The 22,104-nt window shown below is 41.9% G+C and overlaps 1 protein-coding gene across 1 annotated transcript in view; it reads right to left on the minus strand.

Moving 5' to 3' along the window:
- The window catches only part of KCNJ3 (potassium inwardly rectifying channel subfamily J member 3), a 359,501-nt gene that overhangs the window by 257,551 nt on the left and 79,846 nt on the right, over positions 1 to 22,104 (minus strand). Inside the window, exon 2 of the mRNA XM_082260674.1 lies at positions 563 to 779. Within this exon, the coding sequence (XP_082116800.1) occupies positions 563 to 779 (217 nt within the window). The remainder of the gene's footprint in view (positions 1 to 562; positions 780 to 22,104) is intronic.

Raw genomic sequence — 22,104 nt, forward strand, 5'->3', positions numbered from 1 at the left:
AATAATCCTTATTTTCAAAATAAAAATTCCAATCCCTCTCCAATGCTCTCCAATGCAAGATCACAGCTATCACTATAGGTAGGCCCGACTGCTACGGTGATTTACATTATCCCTAGTGGCCCTCCGGATATCAGAAATGGGAACTTACATCAAACCCTGCTGGACCATTGTAAGTATGCAAAAAAAAAAAATTCCCAGAGTTCTGCTTTGGAATTTTAGTAATGGAGGGACATGAAGAAAGTTAGAAGTATAGAAAAGGGGCAAAAGTACAGACTTTTACCTGAAAGCCGAGCCAACAGAAGTAAATCTAAGATAGGTAGGCATTTTGTGTCAGAAACATCATAATCTGGGTCAAACCATTGAGGAATATTATTTAAGTGGCAGGCAGTGGCACTTTTAAAATAATAAAAGCCCAAAAATGCAAATCTACAAAATATCATACATCTGAGAATAACCGGACACAAGCCAGCATGAAAATCAACTTTTTTTGTTTCCTTGCTTTTACCAAATGGTTCCCTTCTAAGCAGCATATAAAGATTAGGCGATAAAAAAAGCAACTCACCGGTTGTTTCCACTATGCCCTCCAGGATGACAACAATTTCAAACTGCTCCGTCTGCATGGATCGCTGGGAGAGGTCATAGAAGGGGCTCTTGGCGTCAATCACGTGGCAGATTGTAAGAGGGGAGACCAGAAAAAGCTGATCGGCCCCTGTGCTGAATCCTACATCCAGTTCCAGCTGATCGAGAGGGAGGAACTCACCCTCGGGTGTCTGCCGAGACTAGACAAGCATGCAGAAGAAGAGAGAAAGACATTATCACTAGGATGGCAGCTTTCAAGACAGGCTGACATTGCATTACATCACTGCAAACATCTGACATTTTCGATTACAGGAGACACGTTCCCTCTCTATATGTTGTATGGCATTATTCAGAGTCCTATGAACAATATAGATGGGGGTGGGGGTTAGGAACCTGCAGCCTTGTAGTTATTAAAATCCTAGAATGCCTCATCAGCAAAATGTTTTAAAGCAAACCTTTCCCTAGAGAAGTATGGAGGCTGCCATTGGTTACTTCTCATTCTGCAAATGCTAGTTGCTTTTTTAAGTTTCAGTCTTTGTAAATCTGCAGATTTCCTTGAAAGAAAAGAATACCTGGGAAACTTGCACCCTCCTCCCAGCAGTTTATCTAATGAGAATGGAAGCCCGTCACTCTCCTGCCCTCAGTGTCTGCTGAGGATCAGGCCCAGATCTAGGGGGTGCTGTTGTGAGCTGTGCCCCCCCCCCTCAGATTTTAGTTGTGCATGGAGACAGTTGATGTAAGGTGGCACAGAGATGGGGGCAGTTGATGTAAGGGGGCACTTATAGGTTCATTTAATGTAAAGGGGCACTCTGTTGGGAACAGTTGATGTAAGGGTGCACTTTGAGGGTGCAATTGATGTAAGGGTGCACTATGATGGGGACTGTTGATGTAAGAAGGCACTCTAATGGGGACTGTTGATGTAAGGGGGCACTCTGATGGGGACTGTTGATGTAAGGGGGCACTCTGATGGGGAAGATTAATGTAAGGAGGCACTCTTATGGGGATGGTTGATGTAAGGGGGCACTCCAATGGGGAAGATTGATGTAAGGTGGCACTCTGATGGGGACAGTTGATGTAAGGGGGCACTCTGATTGGGAAGATTGATGTAAGGAGGCACTCTTATGGGGATGGTTGATGTAAGGGGGCACTCTAATGGGGAATATTGATGTAAGGTGACACTTTGATGGGGAAAGTTGATGTAAGGGGGCACTCTGATGGGGCAATAAATGTAATGGGGCACTCTGATGGGGAAAATCAATGTAATGGGGCACTCTGATGGAGCTCTCGGTGTAATTGGGAACTCTGATGGGTACTATTGATATAGTGGGGCACTCTGATAGGGAAGATGTAAGGGAACACTCTGAGGTGCAATTGATGTAATGGGCACTCTGATGGGGACTGTTGATGTAAGGATGCACTCTGATGAGTACAACTGGTGTAAAGTGGCACTCCAATGGGTACAATTGATTTAAGGCTGCACAATGATGGGGACCCATATTTAAAAGGGGATTCTGATAGGCACACATGATATATCGTAAGGGGCACAGGTTCTGTTTATTCATTCTAATCTAATGACAGGCTAAAATGTATTAGTATTCCCTGTTCGCTTCTGCCTGCATTACCACTGTACTATATATCAGACATTACTTCTGGGTTGTGACTCCTGGTAAAGAGGGGAGATAAGTGAACAAGGAACTACTGGTTCCCTGCATTTGTGATAGATTGACTGTGACTCATACACAGTGTTGACATTAAGCCTCCTTTTTTATTTACTGCACCCCTAGACCAGATAGGCTAAATCCAGCCCTGCTGGGGATCCAGATAGTTCAGGAAACTGCACTGATAAATCCTGGACTTAGGGGCCAGGACAAGGACAGCAGATACATGGTTAGAGATTGGAAGCAGGATAGTCTTTTCTTTTTTACAGAATTAAAGTAATAAACTTTTCTTTTACTTTAATGTTGTAAATGCATTAAAAAAGGTATTCAAATCAAAACCAGAAATGTAACATGCTGCAGCTTACCAATCCTTAGCTGTGGTGGCTGCATTAGCTTTCTTTTTCAGACTTTTTTTTTTCCTGTTTTCACCGGGTGATCTCGCCTCTAACAAACCTCCTGTATTAAAGTGCCTCCACTGAACAATTTTTTTATTTTTTTTTTTTCATATTGAGGTAAAGGTTTTACATAAATTAAAGCTGGCAATAGTAATCACCCCTGCCAGAAGTGAAACTCTTGTCCCATCCCTGTATGCATGTATCCCTGTTTCTCTGTATACATTTTTCCATGAGTTCTATCTGGGAATGCTTTTCAATCAAGTCCTTATATTTTATATACTATCTGCACTGTTTTGGGCATTGACAAAGTCCCCCTCTCTCCCCTACTTTGCCTTGGTGGATATTGTATGTTACTTTGAGACGGATGCCAAAGTTATTTCTGTATGCAGCCACTAGATTGATGATCTTTTCTCTTTTCCCATCCCTTTATCTCAGAAAACATTTTTTGCCCGGAACTCTGCTTTAAACAGAACAAGCTGTCCTGAAGATGTAGCAGTTACAGCCTGTAACTGCTACATCTTCAGGACAGCTTGTTCTGTTTAAAGCAGAGTTCCGGGCAAAAAATGTTTTCTGAGATAAAAATACCCCTAGGACAGTCAGAGCTAGTGCATTTAAGCAACGGTAGCCACTGAACTGTCCCCTGTTTAGCTTACCTGCAGGATGAAATACTTACCTTGTAAATATCTTGTCCAGCGCTGCCATCTGTGGTGTGAGCTGAAGCCAGAGCATCCTTCATCGCGTCCCTCTTCCTGGATGTCGTTGTCCCAGAAGGCCATGCTCATCACTTCCGGGGCAGGCGCGTCATCCCACAGCTGGTTCTGTGCATGCCCAGAAGCTGTTCTAATGCATTCAGCAGGGAATGACGTCTGTACCGGTGTAACGTTAAAAACCATACCCCGTGAAGAAACCATACCCCTCGTCACTTCCGGTCTGAAACAGCAGAGCAGCGCAGCAGAGCGCATGCTCAGAGCCCCGGAGACGTAATTGAAGAAGAAAGAAGTTCACAAGTGCGCATGCTCGGAGGGTATGATATGTTAACGGCACTAATACTTGCGGCGGTAAAATTAAAACAGTTCTGCTGCAACATCAATCATCTCCTCTCCTCTCCCTGTCACTTCCCTGATCTCCCCTAATAAATATAAAAGCGGCGGCGGGTGTATAAAATGTAAGTGACGGCGATCTGTGCTCCGTGATCCGCTTTTATATTTATTAACCGAGATCAGGGAAGTGACAGGGGAAGGAGCGGACATGAGGCATGATGCAGAGGAGCTGTTATAATGTAACCGCCGCAAGTTAAACTACCGTGAGAAATCCATACCCTCCGGAAGTGACGAGGGTATGGTTTTCTCACGGGTATGGTTTTTTCACGGAACACCGGAACTTGGAAGTGATGAGGGACACTGGTGCAGGTGCATTGACTCCTAAGATTGATGACGCTCATCTCCCAGGAGTCAATGCAAAGGAGGAAGTGACCTCGGGGGCCGCGGCCGCAGAGGGAGGAAGTGGAAGGAAGGTAAGTTCATTTTCAGAAAAAATCAGGTCAGTGAAACAAAAAAAAATATTAACTATCCAATTCTTTTTCTGGGTGTTTTAATGTACCAGAAACTGCAAAGTGGAAAAATAGGGTGGAACTCCGCTTTAAAAACAACAGACTTATCAGTCAGATCACCAGGTAAATAAGGAAAGAAAGCCTAAAAAAGAAAAGTAATATAGCCATGACATGGGAATGTGTAAGCTGCAATATAATAAATGCTTACTTTTGTGTGCACTGCTTTAAAGTTAAAAAGTGTAAACACTTTAGAACCATTGTCAATACTGTATTAAAGGATGGTTTTAGAGCTGTGTTCAGGTAAAGGAGGGTTAAAGTGTATCTAAATCTTTTCTTTCAAGTTTTTAATATAGTAGGGAAGGGTTATGACCCCTGTCTAGTGAGATTCATCCCATCTCTTTATCCTGATGACCTTTGTCTCTAGGACTGAAAGTGAAAAGAAAATCAAAAATTTACATGTACTTTAAAGCAATAATAAATCCAAAAGCAAAAATGTACTATCTTGCAGCTTACCATTTCTTTTATGTGATGGCTGCATTCGTTTTCTTTTTAACCTTTCTTTTCCTTTTATTTTTCAGCTTTTATTTATGTAAAACTATCCCAAAAGAGGAGTTTGGTTTCACTTTGTTAGTGTATCTAACACTCCCTGCCCCCAGACTAAGATGCTGCTGTCCAAAGGTGCCCCCTGTGCCCCTTCATTGAGAGTGTAGGCGCTCTAAGACAGAAGGTGTGTAACTGACCAGATCACCAGGTGAAAACAGACTAAGGCCGGTTTCACATATGTGCAGTCACGATTCCCAGCATGGGGTCCGGTGCGTTCCTGTTCACCGGTTCAGGTGCGAATCACGTCCGAAACTTTGCCTGAATTTGCACCTGAACCGGACTCAAACACCCACAGGACCCTGTGGAATGGGGACCACGACCGCTCCAGACCTGTGTGAACTGGCTCCATTGAGAGTCGGTCACACTCGCATGTCATGTGAATTGGATGAGAGTAAACACACATCTAATTCACGCTTATGTGAACCCGGCCTAAAAAAAAGCAAGTGTGTGCAGCCACCACACCTGATGATTGGTAAGCTACAATATATTACATTTTTGGGTTTAATACCCCTTTAAGCGGTCTGTTTATACATGTTTTCACCCAAGATTTACAACATTTTCAACCAAAATTCATGTTTTTATAATAGGTATCATTTGGAAGATTGTATAAAACCTGTGTAAAAGTTGTGTGAAAACACAAGTAGACCATGTGTTAGAGTAGACATTTTCAACCAGGGTTCGAGGAACTCTAGGTTTCCTCAGAGATTCCCAAGGAGGTTCCTTGAGCTGCTGGCTGATCTCCTATCTGATGGTGCCTGCATTGTTCAGGGCCAAGGCTACGCGGTGGAGCTAGCGCAATGGCACCAATTCTTTTTTTGGCTGTCTGTAAGGGAAACATGCTAACCACCACTATAATGGCAGCATTCCACTGACTGACTAAGGCTACATGTACACGGGATGTTTGAAAAAGTCCTTTGAACACTGGAACTTGACAGCTACAGAACGACGTTTAAAAACACCCGTTGTGTTGAGTTTGCATGCCGCGTTTGTGTGTATACCCCTAACCCAAAATCTGCATAGTTGGGTCACCCTGGCATGGCAAAGTCAGGTCACCCTAAACACCGGTCACCCTGACATGGCAGAGTCAGGTCACCCTAAACTCCGGTCATCCTGACATGGCAGAGTGGGGTCACCCTGGCATGGCAGAGTCAGGTCACCCTTACATGGCAGCTGCATGACCCCACTCTGCCATGTCAGGGTGACCGGAGTTTAGGGTGACCTGACTCTGCCATGCCAGGGTGACCCCACTCTGCCATGTCAGAGTGACCGGAGTTTAGGGTGACCTGACTCTGCCATGCCAGGGTGACCCAACTATGCAGATTTTGGGTTAGGGATATACATATATGTGTATGTATGTGTATATATATATATGTGTGTGTGTGTGTGTGTGTGTGTGTGTGTGTGTGTGTGTGTATATATATATATATATATATATATATATATATATATATATATATATATATATATACACATATACATATACACAATATATATCTATTTATATATAGATAGATATATATAAAAAGGCCTCCTGAAAACGCAAGCGCTAAACGCGGGTGAACGCGGTTCAGGGGCAGACTGGCAAGTTTTGGCCCAGGGGGCAAGTATAAACCAGAGGCCCATGGTGCAGCAACTCGGCCCCCTCCCACTCTCCCTCTTCCTGTCCTCCTCCTGACCCCCATTCCAAGCTGAAGCTCCGCTCCAGGTACTCTCTACTCACTGGCCAAATCTGGGTTCCCAACCTGGCCAGCAGGGGGTGCTGGGACAGCTTGGTTGGGGCTAGGGGAAGAGAATCTCCAGTGGGGCATGGAACTGGCCTCTGCTCAGACATAGTTGACACACCATCCATGCTGGGGGAGGAAGGACTGCGCTCTGTCCTTGTCTTCATCCCTCACCCAGTAGGTCAGTGGCAGAGACTTTTTACTTCTCTTCACCAGGAATCCTTTAGGCATGTCTGTGGCAGAAGCTGTGCAGCCTTTTTACAGGACATCAGAGCGGCCCAGGGGGCAATTGCCCCCCTGCCCCCTGGCCCAGTCCTCCCCTGACGCGGTTGGTCGCGTTCGGTCGCGTTTTTGCTTTGAAACGCCGGTAAACACACGTTCTGAACTTTCTGAACGCAAATAATTGCTTTCCAAAAAACGACACTGAACTAAACTGCCTGTAACTGACTGTAAACGACCCTGTGTACATGGACAGATAAGATAACATAGAGGTGGGTTCAGGGGCTTCTGAAAAAAAAACGCCCAACTGCTTCTAAACGTCCGTTTACAAGTTGCAGTGTACATGAGCCCTTACAGTGAGTGCCATTTTTCTCAATAACACCCAATTAACTAATTTTAGCAGGGGCTCCTTGAGGCCTGGAAATTATTTTAAGGGATCCTCCAGGTTTAGAAGGTTGAGAAAGGCTGTGCTATGCTTTAGTGCAGGGCAGCCATTCTCAACCAGGGTTCCTACAGAAGTTGCTAAGGGTTCCATGAGATGTTGTTGACTGTCCTCCCATTTGATGGTATCTCTGCATAGTTCCTGGCCCAACACCACCCGAAAAAAGCCAAAAGCATGACACCAATTTATCTTTTCAGCTGTCTGTAATGGTGGTATTGTGACCACCACTGCAAGGGATGCATTCTCCCTTCTGACTACCAATGTAAGGGGCATTTTTCTCATAGATCCCCAATTAATTTGTTTCTGTAAGGGTTCCTTGAGACCTGAAATTTATTTTAGGGGTTCCTCTGGGGTAAAGAGGTTGAGAAAACTGGTGTAGGACATGCTTTTTTTTAACTTAGGGGAGCTCTAGATTTTTACTTTTTCCCATCATCCGGACCTCCTGTACTGATAACAAATGAATTACCAAAAACCACTGATTTATATGTTGGCTGCTCAGATCACCGCATTGAATGGTAACGTGTGATAAAAACATTTTGCATGTTTTTTTTTTTTTGTTTTTTTTCTGATGTAATGTGCTTTAAAAAACCCCACAGAATTACCATTTTACTAGCATTTTTACTGCATGATTTCATCTTTTCAAAAAAATTATAGTAATTTCAACCTTTCACAAAAGCACAAGAAAATTTCAGATTAATAACATTACAAATGCACAATGACATAGTGTTATCGCATATAAGGAGATGTGAGAATGCATTTAATTGTATGTGTTACTCTGTGCAAAAAGGACTATTTTATTTTTAACTAGTCATCTTGAAAAAAAAAAAAAAAAAAAAAAGAAGAATAAAGTATAAAAAATAACATCCATAATAAAAAATGACAACTAAATCAAATGACGATATCATGTGGGACCAGCATTACAGGGAAATTCCAGTCAACAAGTACAATTATACAGTAAACTGCTAATGTAATCCAAGAAATACAATCTCTATGGTAACACGAGGAAGCCCTCTCCTTGCAGTTTTTTTTATATACATTTTTTATGATCTCTTTTAACCAGATGGAACAAGGCTGTTGTAGTGCCTTTTCACAGGACTGCAGCCTTTTGCCATTGATTATATGCTATTCTACCTACCTCACTGAGAACTACCCCTTCCTGCAAAGAGTTACCTCTAGAGAATGCGATAGATGTGGAAAATAACTAGAAAATTAAACATAACTATATAATATTTTTTTAATTAAATAATAATTTTAAAATGATAAAGAAAGTATAAAAAATATTTTTGCATGAAATGGGGTGGTCAAGAGGCCTCCATACCTAGAACAGGCATGCCTATTACCATGAATGCAACTCTCTATGTTTTTCAGTTGCATACGTGGCAGGAATTGTCCATTTGCCAAGTTAACCCTTTCTATCACTTGCTTGGTTTTTAAAACATAACTGAAGCCAAAATGGTTCTATGCATTTTTTATGGGATAGCAAAAGGGGAAACCTTGTCAGTTTTATTTTTCCATCTGTGTCCCATTAGGGATTTACCTTTAATTCCTGTACGGTAGACACAACAGTAAGTGAGTTTCTCTGCAAGAAAGAGCCTTCTTGAACAGCTGTCATTGGAACAAGTATTACCACTGGATTATTTCTCTTCTATTCCTGTTTAGGTGCCAACTCAAAATTTCTGGTTACCCCCCCCCACTTTCAGGCCCAGTGAAAATGGTCACCACACAAGGGTTGTAACCACTCACCTAAAATAAACCCTTTGACTTTAAATGCACTTTAAAGATACAGTCTAGGGGACTTTTACCTTGACATTGTCTTCATTAAGTAAATATTCTGCATGCATCTCCAGATTAGTAGTTTACCAATTGGGAACCTGTACCAGGATGACGACCCCTAGCATGCATCTTTAAAAACCAAGCAATGGCAACCAACAATACATACCAGGCAACCAACTGTTGCCAATTCAAGGGTCCCCCAGGTCCCTAATACCCGCCTTTTAAGGGATCCTTTGCTGTTCCTTCATTCCTTCATCGTATCTGACACCAAAATACCTAGGGGGAGGTTTACTAAAACTGGTGCACACAAAATCTGATGAAGCTGTGCAAAGTAACCAATCAGCTTCTAACTTTATTTGCAAAATCAAAAATTTGCTTCTAACTTGAGCTTGTTCAGTTAAGCTTTGACAATAAAACCTAGAAGCTGATTGGTTACTATGCACAGCTGCACCAGATTTTCTGCGCAGCAGTTTTAGTAAATTTTCCCCCTAGTGTCTGCTGGTGTTTTTGACTTAGAAAGCATAGTGAAGTCATGTCCTCTGTCATATGACAGTAATTGGACCTAGCAACTGGCCGCTAGGTCAGAGCAAACCATCATGGGAAGAGACCTCATGCTCCCACATACCTGGAATCACTTGGTATTTTTCAGTGGCCATGATAGAGAAAGTTGAGGCAAGAAACTGGTGAATATCAGTCATTTGTGTGTTTTTTTGCTGCTAGGTTGCTAGGTTAAATGGCTGCTAGGTTAAATTTAGTTCTTGTCTTCACTGTAGTGAGTGGAGCATTGGTTGGTTGTTTTGGTCTGTTCAGGGTTTCTTCAGCTAAGGGTTGGATTCCTCCAATCTACCTCTAAAAGAAGTTTCCAGAATATAAGGCTGGGGGGTTCAAATGATCGGTGTGAATATTTCTCATTCCCCAGCCAATCCTTGGAAGGAGGTATCCAGAAGGTGGATGGGGAGGTGATAAATGTTTGGGAAGCCTTGCCAGAATGTTATTTTCCCTTCAGGGAGGATTCTCAGCAGCTGCTGGACTAAAGGCCTGGAGAAGATGCCAATGGATGTTTGTGGAAGGGCGCCGTACTGAAGTCCTTGCTTGGATAAGGATCTTCTAACCTCCCTCACTGAGAATCTACCTGTGGCAGAGAGCTTAAATGGACACTGTGAGTAAAGACCTTGCTGTGAACTGCTAATTAACCAAGTGTGAAAAGTGAACTAAGTGCCAGAAATGGCTATATGGATCGCTGCTGTAGGGTCCTAGATATACAGGCCAATACCTGTTACGTCCAGGAAAAGCTGCTATTAGAGGATTAGTGAGAAGTTTGTCCCCCCTATATTGCTATTGATCATTTTGTATCCTGTGACCCTAACCCCTCTCTTGTTAAAGGTCTTCAGCAGTTAATACTAAAAAGACATCCCCTAGACTGAGCCTGTTGGTGTGTGTGGGACTGTGCTTGTGTGACTGCCAGCTTCTATACTACTTTGGGAGAACCTGTGTATTTCCATGGGCTCTTTCGGGATTAAGCACTTTAGTAGCTATAAATGGTTTCTCCTGGAAGGTGGAGGAGGTTAGAGAGGCTTTGTGCAGTGGCTGGTTAGGGGGTTGAGAATAAGGGCTGCACCTGTCTATGTACTTTGAGCACTTGCGTATGATCAACCAGACCTTGCTCCTGACAAGTCCAAGAAACCTATCTAGCCATATCCAATCATCCATTACCATTACCTAGTATAGTGTAGCTATAAATTGGTCCTCCTGGAAGGTAGAAGGGGTTAGTGGGACCAGCTACAAGGATAAGGAGCCATGTGGATAAGACATTTTAGAATCAGGAGTTAATGGGGCATGTAACTGAAGGGGAACTATAGGGGTTGATGATGCCGGAATAGAATTGGTGGTCAGGAACACTGTCTCTTGCACTGAAACCCAAAATGTGTCAAGCTTCGCCACTGACTGCAAGCACACAATGTTCCAGTAATTTTCCACTGTGAAAAAAAACACATTTCCGGGAAGATACATTTGCAGTAGACTGTAAGCATCCGATTAGCCATCCTGAGGAATTTACAGTCTCACTGCCTTACAGCATTGTATAAATGTATTGATTCACAGAATGCAGAGCATTTGTGAATATGTGGAAAAATCACCTCCGGCAGAGAGAACTAAGGAAAACCGATGTCTGAACTAATGGAATTTAACTGTAAGAAAAAGGATGGAATTAAAGATAAACAGGCCTGTCAGTTCATTATTTTTACTGAAAAAATAAGTGCTTGTAATATTATTCACCTTTTTTCAGTATAGAATAGCTTAGCTGTGGAAGCAAATATCTGGTGTTTTAAAAATTCATACCATTAAAAAGTAACTCCAGGCAACAAATAAAAGCAGTCAACTGATAACAGTATCTAGAAAACCCTTCCACTGCGCTAAATTTAAAGTCTGTTGTATCTGCCTTAAAGTGAGCCTGTGCTGTGCCTATCGCTGGCAAAGCAACACATTCACCATAATGGCGGGCCCCAAAAGAAGCACTAACTGTCCTTCCCTCTAAACCTTTGCAACCCTGTAAATTCAGAATTCAGTAATCCCCTCACAGGGTTGTTGAGCGGAATGTTCCTATGGGGCGCTCACCATGGACATAAATAAATATAGCAGTGCCACGTCCTAATATGTGTACACAAAAAGAAGGCTAGATAACATGGACTTCACTGGCACATAAACATAGGTAAACCATTAGAGTAAAATCATATATTTATTTAGGTATTCATTAAAAAGTATGTATAATTCATACTAACTCACAGGGTTATTACTGATCCAGAGCCCTCAAAGTCCCAAATCTGATACATCCTTGTGAGTGTTTTGTAATTTGTTTTGTAAAATTGTCTTAATAAACTAAATCAATTTAATCAACCTTAAAGTATATTTCCACTTTTGCAGTTAAATTTGAGAAAATCCCACTATATGTTTGTTGTGTGTTCCCATTTACACATGACTGCTGAGAAGCATAGGCTCATTCATAAGCAGCTAATAAACCAATACCTTGCCCCCCAAAAAGACACAGAAGCTGATTAAGTTGGAAATAGGGCAAGGCCACAGCTTTATTGAACCTTGCAAAAGTAACAACTTTCCAAATGTACCAAACAACAGTGCCAGTCACGGTTATACTGTGAGCACCCGACAATGCCAGTCACAGTTCTACCGTGAGCACCCATAAAACATAAACTTACATAGTCTAAGAGGCCTGTCCTTACCATCAGTGCCAGACAGACATTAGACTGACCCCAGAATTTAACTTGAGGTCATAGCCCATAAAGCAACATCAATTGCTGGCAAGGTCAAAACCGCCACACGCAAGTCAGTGTTACACTGACGAGCGCCCCATCGTAGCCAGCACCTTCTCGACACCAGATTGTAGGCCGAGATTACCATATTTAGAATAATCGTTTAAATGAACCCCATAAGGTCTCAATAAATACCCTTATCTCCACCAAGACCCCTGTGGCGAACAACAATGCCACCAATCCTGTGGACAATTTCTAAAAACCTAGGTATTCACTTTGCGGCGAAAAAGCTCCAAACAAGAACTAGAAACAAGAACAAAGTATGTGACAGGCCAAAACCAGAAAAAGGGGACAATGTTGGACCAAGCGATAGATTGGTAAAAGTGTCACAACATCGAGCAAAAACATGCTTAACTGGGGAGATTGAACCTACAGACCGGTAATGCCCACATTTGTTCCCTATACATGAATGATAAGAATGAAGGGACATAAAACCAATTGTCTCAGGTAATACCAGCAACCCAGGGAAGGCCATGAAAATTGCAACAACAAATTTTTCCAACTGCAAAGGAAAATTCTCCCAACAGTGTCAAAAACAGCTGAATCTCCTCAGAGCAGTTGGATGTGCCCCAGCGTAGCCTTTTCCTGGAGTTCAGGCTCCACCCAGTCTCCTCAGGTCTTTGTAGCCAATCCCAAGGGAGCTACTTAACTTCTCTTTTAGGTTCACACCCACAGCGATGCCATGCCTCCAGCAGTCAAGGCTCCCTTTCCCTAAAGGCGGTTCAAGGGGCCTTCAGCATGTCTTCTTTTTCTTACCTTCTCAGGAAGAGATGTCATGGATGACTGCAAAATTTTTTGAACACACCAGTAGTGCTCACTGCTCACAGCTCAGGTCGAAGCCACTGTACTAACAAGCTGATGTTAGTACAGCAATCTCCCCTGCTGTGGATGGCACCCCCCCACTAGTACACTGGTCAGCCGCTGGTTTTCTAGCATGCTTGTCTGACAGAACCCAGCCGAACAGACCGGCTGCCATACACATGGGCCAAATGTCAACCGGTTTTTATTAATTGGGCCGATGTCACCTGGCATTTGGCCCATGTATACTAGGCTTTAGAGTGAACTTGTCCCAAGTCTGTCCTCATTAACATACAATGCAAGAAGCCCAGCCTCTACACTTTTATCCCTTTGTTAGCACAGGCAGTGTTCAAATCTAGTTGCAATTGATAATGAACATCTGTCTGCCAAGTACGGACAGGGTAAATTATGGCAAACACAGCTGCCAATCCCCCTCATAAACAAGAACTTCCTTGCTGGATAATCTGTATCAGAGCATCCAAAAAAGGTAATCTGAATTTTTTTATATTTTTTAAGTTAGGCTAAGTAAATGAGGACATGTTACAGATAGAAAGTAGGTGTAATCCCAATTTGCTTTCAAAAGGGGAAATACACTTTAACCACATAACACCCAGCCTATAGACAAAAGACGGCCAGGTGCTGTTTTTTTTATCCTGAAAAGAGGTCAAGCATACTGTCACCAGTCAGTGTTCCTGATTACCACCATACCAGTTATATGATTATGCTGTATTGCACTGGTGACAGTATGTAAAAAAAATTGTGACTTTTTTTTTCTTTCATTAATTTTTATTGAAGTTTCAAATACAAAATACAAAAAACACAGTAGAACGATCAAACTGAACATGGTAAAACATACTGAGAATAGTGCAATGAAGAGAACTGACACTGGAAAGAGATAATGAGAATAAAGAAATGTCACTGGGAACAATGAGATCGGGCAGATGAACCACATCCGAATGGCTAGGGATGCGGAATCAACAAACATAATAGTAGTTCCCAAAGTAGGTTTAGGTAAGAACCAAACAATCGCAATGAAATGTAACCAATAAGATGAGACAGGGGTTACCTCTAGGAGGGAGAAGAGAAAAGGACACCATGCCCCCAGTGGGGTAGCGAAACATATGGGTCCAGTCAAGTCTCCCCCCGGAGACAGTCCCCAAGAGCGTGAGAGCGATCAGGAAGGGTAAGAAGAGGAAAGCGAGGAAGAGTAGACAGAGAAGGGGTATAAAGGGGGGGGGGGAGTTAAGGTGGCTCGAGATTTTAGTTAAGACAAAGAGAGCAAGACAGAAGGTAAATGACGGTCCGGTGTGCATTTCAAATGGAAACCTGCACATATTTAGCCCAGGGTTCCCAAACGGCCTCAAATTTAACCACATTGTCATTGATGATGCTAGAGAGCTTTTCTTGTGACATAATCCAGGAGATTTTTAGTTTGGTCTCCCTGATGGAAACCCTAGGTCTCTTCCATGCCTTGGCTATGGTGAGTTTGGCTCCCAACAGCATAAAATGTAAAAGCTTCTGAGCAGGCTTAGGAATTTTAGGATTTTTATCATTAAGCAGTGCTATTTGTGGAGAGTGACTTTTTTTTTTTTAATTTCTTAATTTTCCAAAAAATTTGGACAAAAAGTTACAACTTCAAAAAACTCGCCATGCCTCCTACTAAATACCTTGGGCTGTCTACTTTCCAAAAAGGGTAATTTTGGGAGTATTTGTACTGTCCTGGCATTTTAGGGCCGCAAGGAATGAGATGTCCATCAGTGCATCAGGATTGATTCATTTTCAGATACTTTATATACCATAGTTTGTGGGCTAAATTTATGAAGAACAATTACCGGTATTTATTTACAACATTTTATAACAGAAAGAAAGAAAAATGTGTTTTTTTTTTTTTTTTTTAATTTTCAGTCTTTTTTCATTTATTTAAAAATAAAAACTCAGTGATGAATAAATACCACCAAAAGAAAGTTCTATTTGTGTAAACAAAATGATAAAAATTTAGTTTGGGTACAGTGTTGCATGACCACGCAATGGTCATTCAAAGTGCGACAGAGCTGAAAAGTGAAGATTGGCCTGGGCAGGAAGGAGGTAAAAGTGTCTGGTATTGAAATGCTTAAATTGTAAACCATACATTTCTATCCTTTAACATCATTTTTAGTCATATGTTTATACTCAAGAAAGTCAACACATAACACAATACTGCATATTTTGATCAAAAACTGAATATTGTTCAGTCCACTATTGTCTATTTGATGTGACCCCAAATATTGAAGATTTTCTACATTGTAGGAACATTTAGAAAGTTTAAGTGCACCTAATCAGTACTCTGAAAATCTACCCTTTATCTTGAATTCCTCCTGAAAAATGGCAATGCATTTCTTGGGATGGGAATGTGCCGAGCACGCCTGTCCCTACAGTCTGCTCACTGTAGGATCGAAGGTATTGCTACCTCTGACTGCTAGTCTCAAGAGATTTAGAGTGAGATTTGGTGATGTCACTACTGTGTTGCTTTCTGTTCTCTTTGGGGGAAGTTCTGATTTGAGCAAACAAAGCCTGTCTCTACCAAAATGGTCTCCTCCACACAGAGACAGTGTAGAACAAGGCATGGCAAGTCAGCTTTGGCGAAAGGTCAGCTTCAGGGAGACCACAGGCAATACTGAGGGCCAGGGGAGGACTGGGCCAGGGGGAAGGGGGCAATTGCCCCCCAGGCCACTCTGATGCTCCGTAGCATCTGCTGCAGACATGCCCTAAGGATTCCTGCTGAAGAGAAGTAAAAAGCCCCCATGGCTGACCTACTGAGTGCGGGATGAAGACAAAGAAAGAGCGCAGACCTCCCCCCAGCATGGATGGTGTAAACTGTGTCTGAGCAGAGGCCGGTTCCATGCCGCTCTGGAGACTCTCCTCCCCCAGACAGCCTCGACCGAGCTGTCCCAGCTCCCCCCAACTGCCCCCAGCTGACCAGGTCTGGAACCCGGATTCGGCCGGTGTACCTGGAGCAGAGCTTCAGCCTGTAATGGGAGTCAGGAGGAGGCTGGGAAGAGGGAGAGTGGAAGGAGGCCAAGTCGCTGAACCATGGGCCCCTGGTTTGTAGTTGCCCCCTGGTCCGAAAGTTGCTAGTCTGCACTCTGCTCTAATTTTTTTAAACACTCCTTTCAGAGTTCAGTTCTTTTTTAGCCTGTAACCTACAAATCTTCCATAGACTTAACTCCTTGCCACCAGCCTCATGCACATATGTGGCCTGTCTGTGCCTGCTCCTAGGCACCAAGGGGCTGGATATTTGCGTGAATTGCTGCCTAAACAGCTGTGCTGAGAGCTGCATGCTCCCGACTAAGTTACCGACGCCTAACCCGAAAGCTCCCGATCGCTGCTTGCAATTGGGAGTTTTCAGGTCATGTGACCGCCATGACAGCCAATCATGGCAGTCAAATAGATTTCGTGCAGTTGGCTCACCAGCATGCACACCCGAATCTCGCACCTGTGCAGTAATGGCACTGCAAGGCATGCTTTGTTGTAATAAGGATGCTCGAAGAGTCCTGGCATCGATCCCAGGAGTCAACGGGCCGGGCTGATGATATGATCACCTAGCTGGCCATGACCGGAGGTTGCAGGGAACCCCATTAAATATAAGGTACTTTCTGCAGACATTTCACCATATCAATATTCAAACCTTAATTCCCTACTCATGCACATTACAATGTAGGTAGTTCTTAAAAATGACCTTTAAATCCACCACCAGAAATTATCAATACTAATCTGATTTTACAGGCACAAAGAAGAACACAGCATATACAATATTTTAAAAATTTGTATTACAAAATTGTTCATAAAAACAATCAGACCTTTAATAGGTCATATAAACAAGTGTTAACACATATTAATAAGCACAAAGACTCTGTCTATTTTTCTTTGATATGAAGGTGCCTGCCCAGGGAGTTTTCTGCATGCCAGCTATACGTGTATGCCTAAGGTGGACCAGTGAGGTTAAACTAATTATATATTATGTACTAATATCGATACACAAATCCTAATAGTCTCTGTTTTCTCTAGTTACCACTGCTATTCTCCATTAAGTCCTGAAGAAGCAGAAATGAGAAACGCGTTGACCTATGTAGACTCATTTCCACTTCATTTTTTTGGATTATTTATATATTTGGTTGGCATGTTACAAAGGTATATTACAACCGTAGTATGGTATTGTGATGATGAATGAGTTTCAGTGGTCTTTGTATCTATTAAACTCTTGGCGCAGAGCACACACAAACATGCGGCCTCTCGGCACGTGGGCTTCGGCGCTGAGCAGCCGCATATCTGCGTGCATTAGTGCAAACATATCTGTGCTGAGAGCTCACTACTTGCGATCAGGAGCCTTCCGAACATGTGACCGCCATGACAGCCCATCACGGCTGTCACATGACCATAAGCCTCGCCCACCATTCTAAAGTACTTAGAGGGCCAGCAGGCGCCTGTGCCAAGGGGTTATAATGTTTTTATAACATGTTGTAGGTCTGGGTGTTTCCATTAACAATTTTGTAACAGAAATTTGTTTACATTTATATAGTGCATTCTTCCTCGTAAAGTCCAAATAATATTGATATTTTTTTGTGGTGGATTTGAGTATATGGATATAGCATGGGAGTGGGTAGATAATAATATACTTCTATAAACGTATTGACTTAAACAGTCAATTTTTGCCTCCATTCCTTGTTTTAACACATAGGCATTCGATTAGTTGCTTGGGGTAACACTGACCATTTTTCTTATAGACACTTTCAATTATGAGCTGTAGTGTGCTTCTTTTGAAGGGAATAGTATAGTACTGCTTTTGTAACACTAATAATTGCTTTTGATGTGTTCAGGAATAAAAAAAATACCTATATTTGTAATGCTAAGACATTCGAAAAATCAATCATTTAAATACATATTTCCAGGCAGCAGTGGAACTCTGAGTCCTTCATTACGTATTTATGCATCTATTCCAGGGGTGAATTTACCATTGTACAGACTGTTCAGCTGCTCAAGGGCCCCCTGGGACTTAGGGACCAAAGTGCTGGAGATGCAGGTTGTATGAGAGTTGAGACCCCTACCCAGTCATGTAGATTTAGGCACTGCTTATGTCCAATATAGGTGAGTGCATTCTTCATGATGCCCTAGCTCTTCTTTTGGTTGGTTCTATAAGGCAGAGAGAACCTCCTAATTTTCTGCCTGGGACATAGATAATGCTTTTAGCAAAGTCTAAGTCTATCAGAGTCACGTTTAAACACACAACTGAATAGGTGAGTGGCTCATCCCTTATCTCCCTCATCTGTTCAGAAGTGAAGTTTCAATTACAAAGGAGACAAGTCTGAAAGAAAACAGTTTCTGCTCTGATCGTTCTTTAACAACTTTAGGACCGGGCCTTTTTGCTGACACTTAAAAAAAGTTAAAATATATTTTTTTTTTTGCTAGAAAATTACTTAGAACCTCCAAACATTATATATATTTTTTTTAGCAGAGACCCTAGAGAATAAAATGGAGATTGATGCAAATTTTTTTTTTACACCATATTCGTGCAGCGGTCTTACAAATGCAATTTTTTTGGAAAAAATGCACTTTTTAGAAATAAAAAAATAAGAAAAAACTTCCTTCTTTTCACCTTCTTTCTATTCTTACCACCTTTTACCTCTACGACTCCTTCTCCCTCTTTACTAACATCTAAATTATGCCATATTCTAACTATATTCCTAATTACCGACCTACTCCTTTATTAATAATATAATTTAATTCTACACTAATTTTCAAGTTTTGAATCTCCCAGGTTCACAAAGTAGAATATATATAATCCCAAGCCATGCCCATATATATTGGATGCTACGTTGGTAAATTTGACTAATTACTCTGGGTGGGATTAGACGGTATTTATGTTCTTTTACCTTCAAGTGTTGTTCATACTAAACGCTTAATTTAAATACTTGTGAACTTGACCTTGTTTATGTATTCCTTACGCACCTTCATTAATGTTTATCTAAGTTTCTTTATTGTATTCTTGTGTTTATTAATAAACTTTTATTGTGATAAAAAAAAAAGAAAACAGTAAAGTTAGCCCAATTTTTTTGTATAATGTGAAAGATGATGTTACGCTGAGTAGATAGATACCCAACATGTCCTGCTTCAAAATTGCGCACGCTCGTGGAATGACGACAAACATTGGTACTTAAAAATCCCCATAGGCGACATTTTAAAAATGTCTACAGGGTACCAGTTTGGAGTTACAGAGGAGGTCTAGGGCTCAAATTATTGCTCTTGCCCTAACCATTGCGGCAATGCCTCACATGTGTGGTTTGAACCATATACATACGTCGGAGTGACTTGTGTATGCATTTGCTTCTGCACGCGAGCTAACGGGGACGGTACGCTTTAATTTTTTTTTCCTATTTATTTTATCTTTTATTTTTTATTTTTACACTGTCCTTTTTAAAAAAAAAATGTATCACTTTTATTTCTATTACAAGCAGTAGTAAACATACCTTGTAATAGAAATAAGCAGTACAGGTCCTCTTTCAGCCCCGGTTCACATTTGTGCGTGTGCGGGGTTCGCATGTAATGTCGGAGCGCACTGCTCCGACATTACATGCGATCAGCTGTGCGGTGCGAGTTTAGCCATGCAGTTTGTATGGCTAAATTCGCATCGCACCCGCAGCAAACACGCACAGGAGGCATTTTTGTAGCCGCATCAGGATCGGATCGCACAGCGGTTCACACTTGTGCGATCCGATCCTGTGCGAACTGCACGATCGCACTGCGATATGCGATCAAACTGGGGGTGTTGTTAAGATTACATTGACACCCCCAGCGTATCGCATATGGCAGTGTGAACTGCCGGGGGTGCGTGTGCGATGCGGGAACAGGCTGCAAATTCGCAGCCTTCCCGCATCGCATAAGTGTGAACCGGGGCTAATATGAGATCTGGGGTCAAAAAGACACATCTACTCTAAAAAAGGAAAAAAAAAGTCATTTTTTTTCATGATGAAAAAAATGGGCTCTTTAAATTTCTGTTGCTAGGAAGCGACAGATGACGTCGCTCTGGTCCTCCAAGGCCATAGAGTCGAGTGAGGTTCATCTCCCATCACCCATAAAGGTGATCCCGTGGCGAATCCGCCACTAAGACCACCCTTATGTTAAAGCGGACCGCCCTCCGTTTAAAAAAATACCAGGGTTGTGGCAGCTATCTGCTGTCATAACCCGGGAATTTAACGTCAAATTACCAGCATAAATACATGGTGGGCGGTCCGTAAGAGGTTAAAAAACTCTTAGGGCTCTTTCACACGGGCGTTCCTTTTTTTTTGCCCGATCAGGTCCTTTTTTTTTTTTTTTTTTGTAACGGACACGGATGACACTTGTGTCATCCGGTCCGTATGTCCGTTTTTCATCCCATCCGTTTGCGAATGAAAAACAGACATAATGTATCTCTATGTAAATACGGATGTCTGCGGATGACACCACTGACATCCATTTTTGCTTCCGTTCCGTTTTTTGAAAGGAAGAAAAAATAGGGTTCTCCTCCGTTCAAAAAAACTGAACTGAACTGAACTGACAAAAAACGGATGTCAGAGGATGATCATCCGATGACATCCGTATTTACATAGAGATACATTATGTCCGTTTTTCATCCGCAAACGGATGGGATGAAAAACGGACATGCGGAACGCCCGCGTGAAAGAGCCCTTTTTCTTTTTTTGAATAGCATATAGAAAAAATAAAATCCCTGTCAAGTTTTTATAGCTGCCTATGCCTGGGTAGCTTCATCTTCTCTTTTTCTCCAATTAAAGGGGTAGTAAACATAAAAAAATAAAAACAAAGCCCCAGAGGCATTCTGTCACCATTGCAGAGGCTTCCATCTTCACCCGGTCTTCCTCCGAGGTTCGTGGCACACAAATCTGAAGGAACGGCACGGGTATGCTGTGCACTTTTAGGAGATATTCTTTTACCTACAGGTAAGCTTTATTATAAGCTTACCTGTAGGTAAATATGACATACCGGAGTTTACTACCACTATAACCACATATCACTGGAAAATGCTCAATCTAAGAGCTTGGATAATCTTCTCGTAACTTTTCTGCACATTTCTTTCTCTGGTTTTGCTATCTTGTGCACTTTCTTGTTATAGTTCCCTCTCTTTGTCCGGTTCAGACCCTTCTGCAGCTGCACTACTTTTGCTCCTTTCCCTTTTGGTTTTGTATTCAATTGGGTTTTTCCACTTCACCATTTATGTTCCTCCACACTTTCTTAAGCATCTACCTACTTACTTTTATACCCTTTTACTTTATTTCCCCTCACAAGCATCCTTACTGACTTTTTCACCTTTTTTAACTGTACCATGCTAGTACCACCATATACTCTCAGTTTATATATAATATATATACATATATATCTAACACACATTTTTACTCTACTACCTCATACCTCTTATGTTGCTACTATCCTTACTCCATGGACTTCAATCCACTCTCCTCCCGGTGTGTGACGTGGTCTATCTTATCCGCTACCCTGTGCATCCTCTTCTTGCCTCCAGTGCCAGTTGCAGCCAATGTCATAATGTAAGTTTGGGGAATTTGGGGACCTTTTTTTCCCTTTCCCCTCCCCTTCCCAGTTGTTATCAGTCACCATTACTGTTACTTCATTTTTTATTTATATTTTTTATAGACCCATACTTTATATCTTCTCTTGATGAAGTGGCACGTATAGTCCATGAAACGTGTCGAGTCTGCTGATATAATGATCATACTGAACTACTTTTTACACCTTGATATTTTTGTCCTGCTGGCTTATATGAATCTGGATTTGGGGACCACCTACCCATTTTGCTATTATCTCATCTTTATACAAATTACATGTCATGTTTGTACATCTGTATGTATCAATAAATGTTATTTCTGTCCTGCCAAATTTTGTCATGTCCCTCATTTAAAGTCCCAACCCCTTTTTTTTTTATTTCAATTGAATAGGGATGGAGGTGCATGACAGTCCCACTGTGCGCCTCATCTAAAGTCCCATACCTTCCCCCCTCTTTG

The sequence above is a fragment of the Pelophylax lessonae genome (genome assembly GCF_965119305.1).
Source record: "Pelophylax lessonae genome assembly, chromosome: 6".
Classification (NCBI taxonomy): domain Eukaryota; kingdom Metazoa; phylum Chordata; class Amphibia; order Anura; family Ranidae; genus Pelophylax; species Pelophylax lessonae.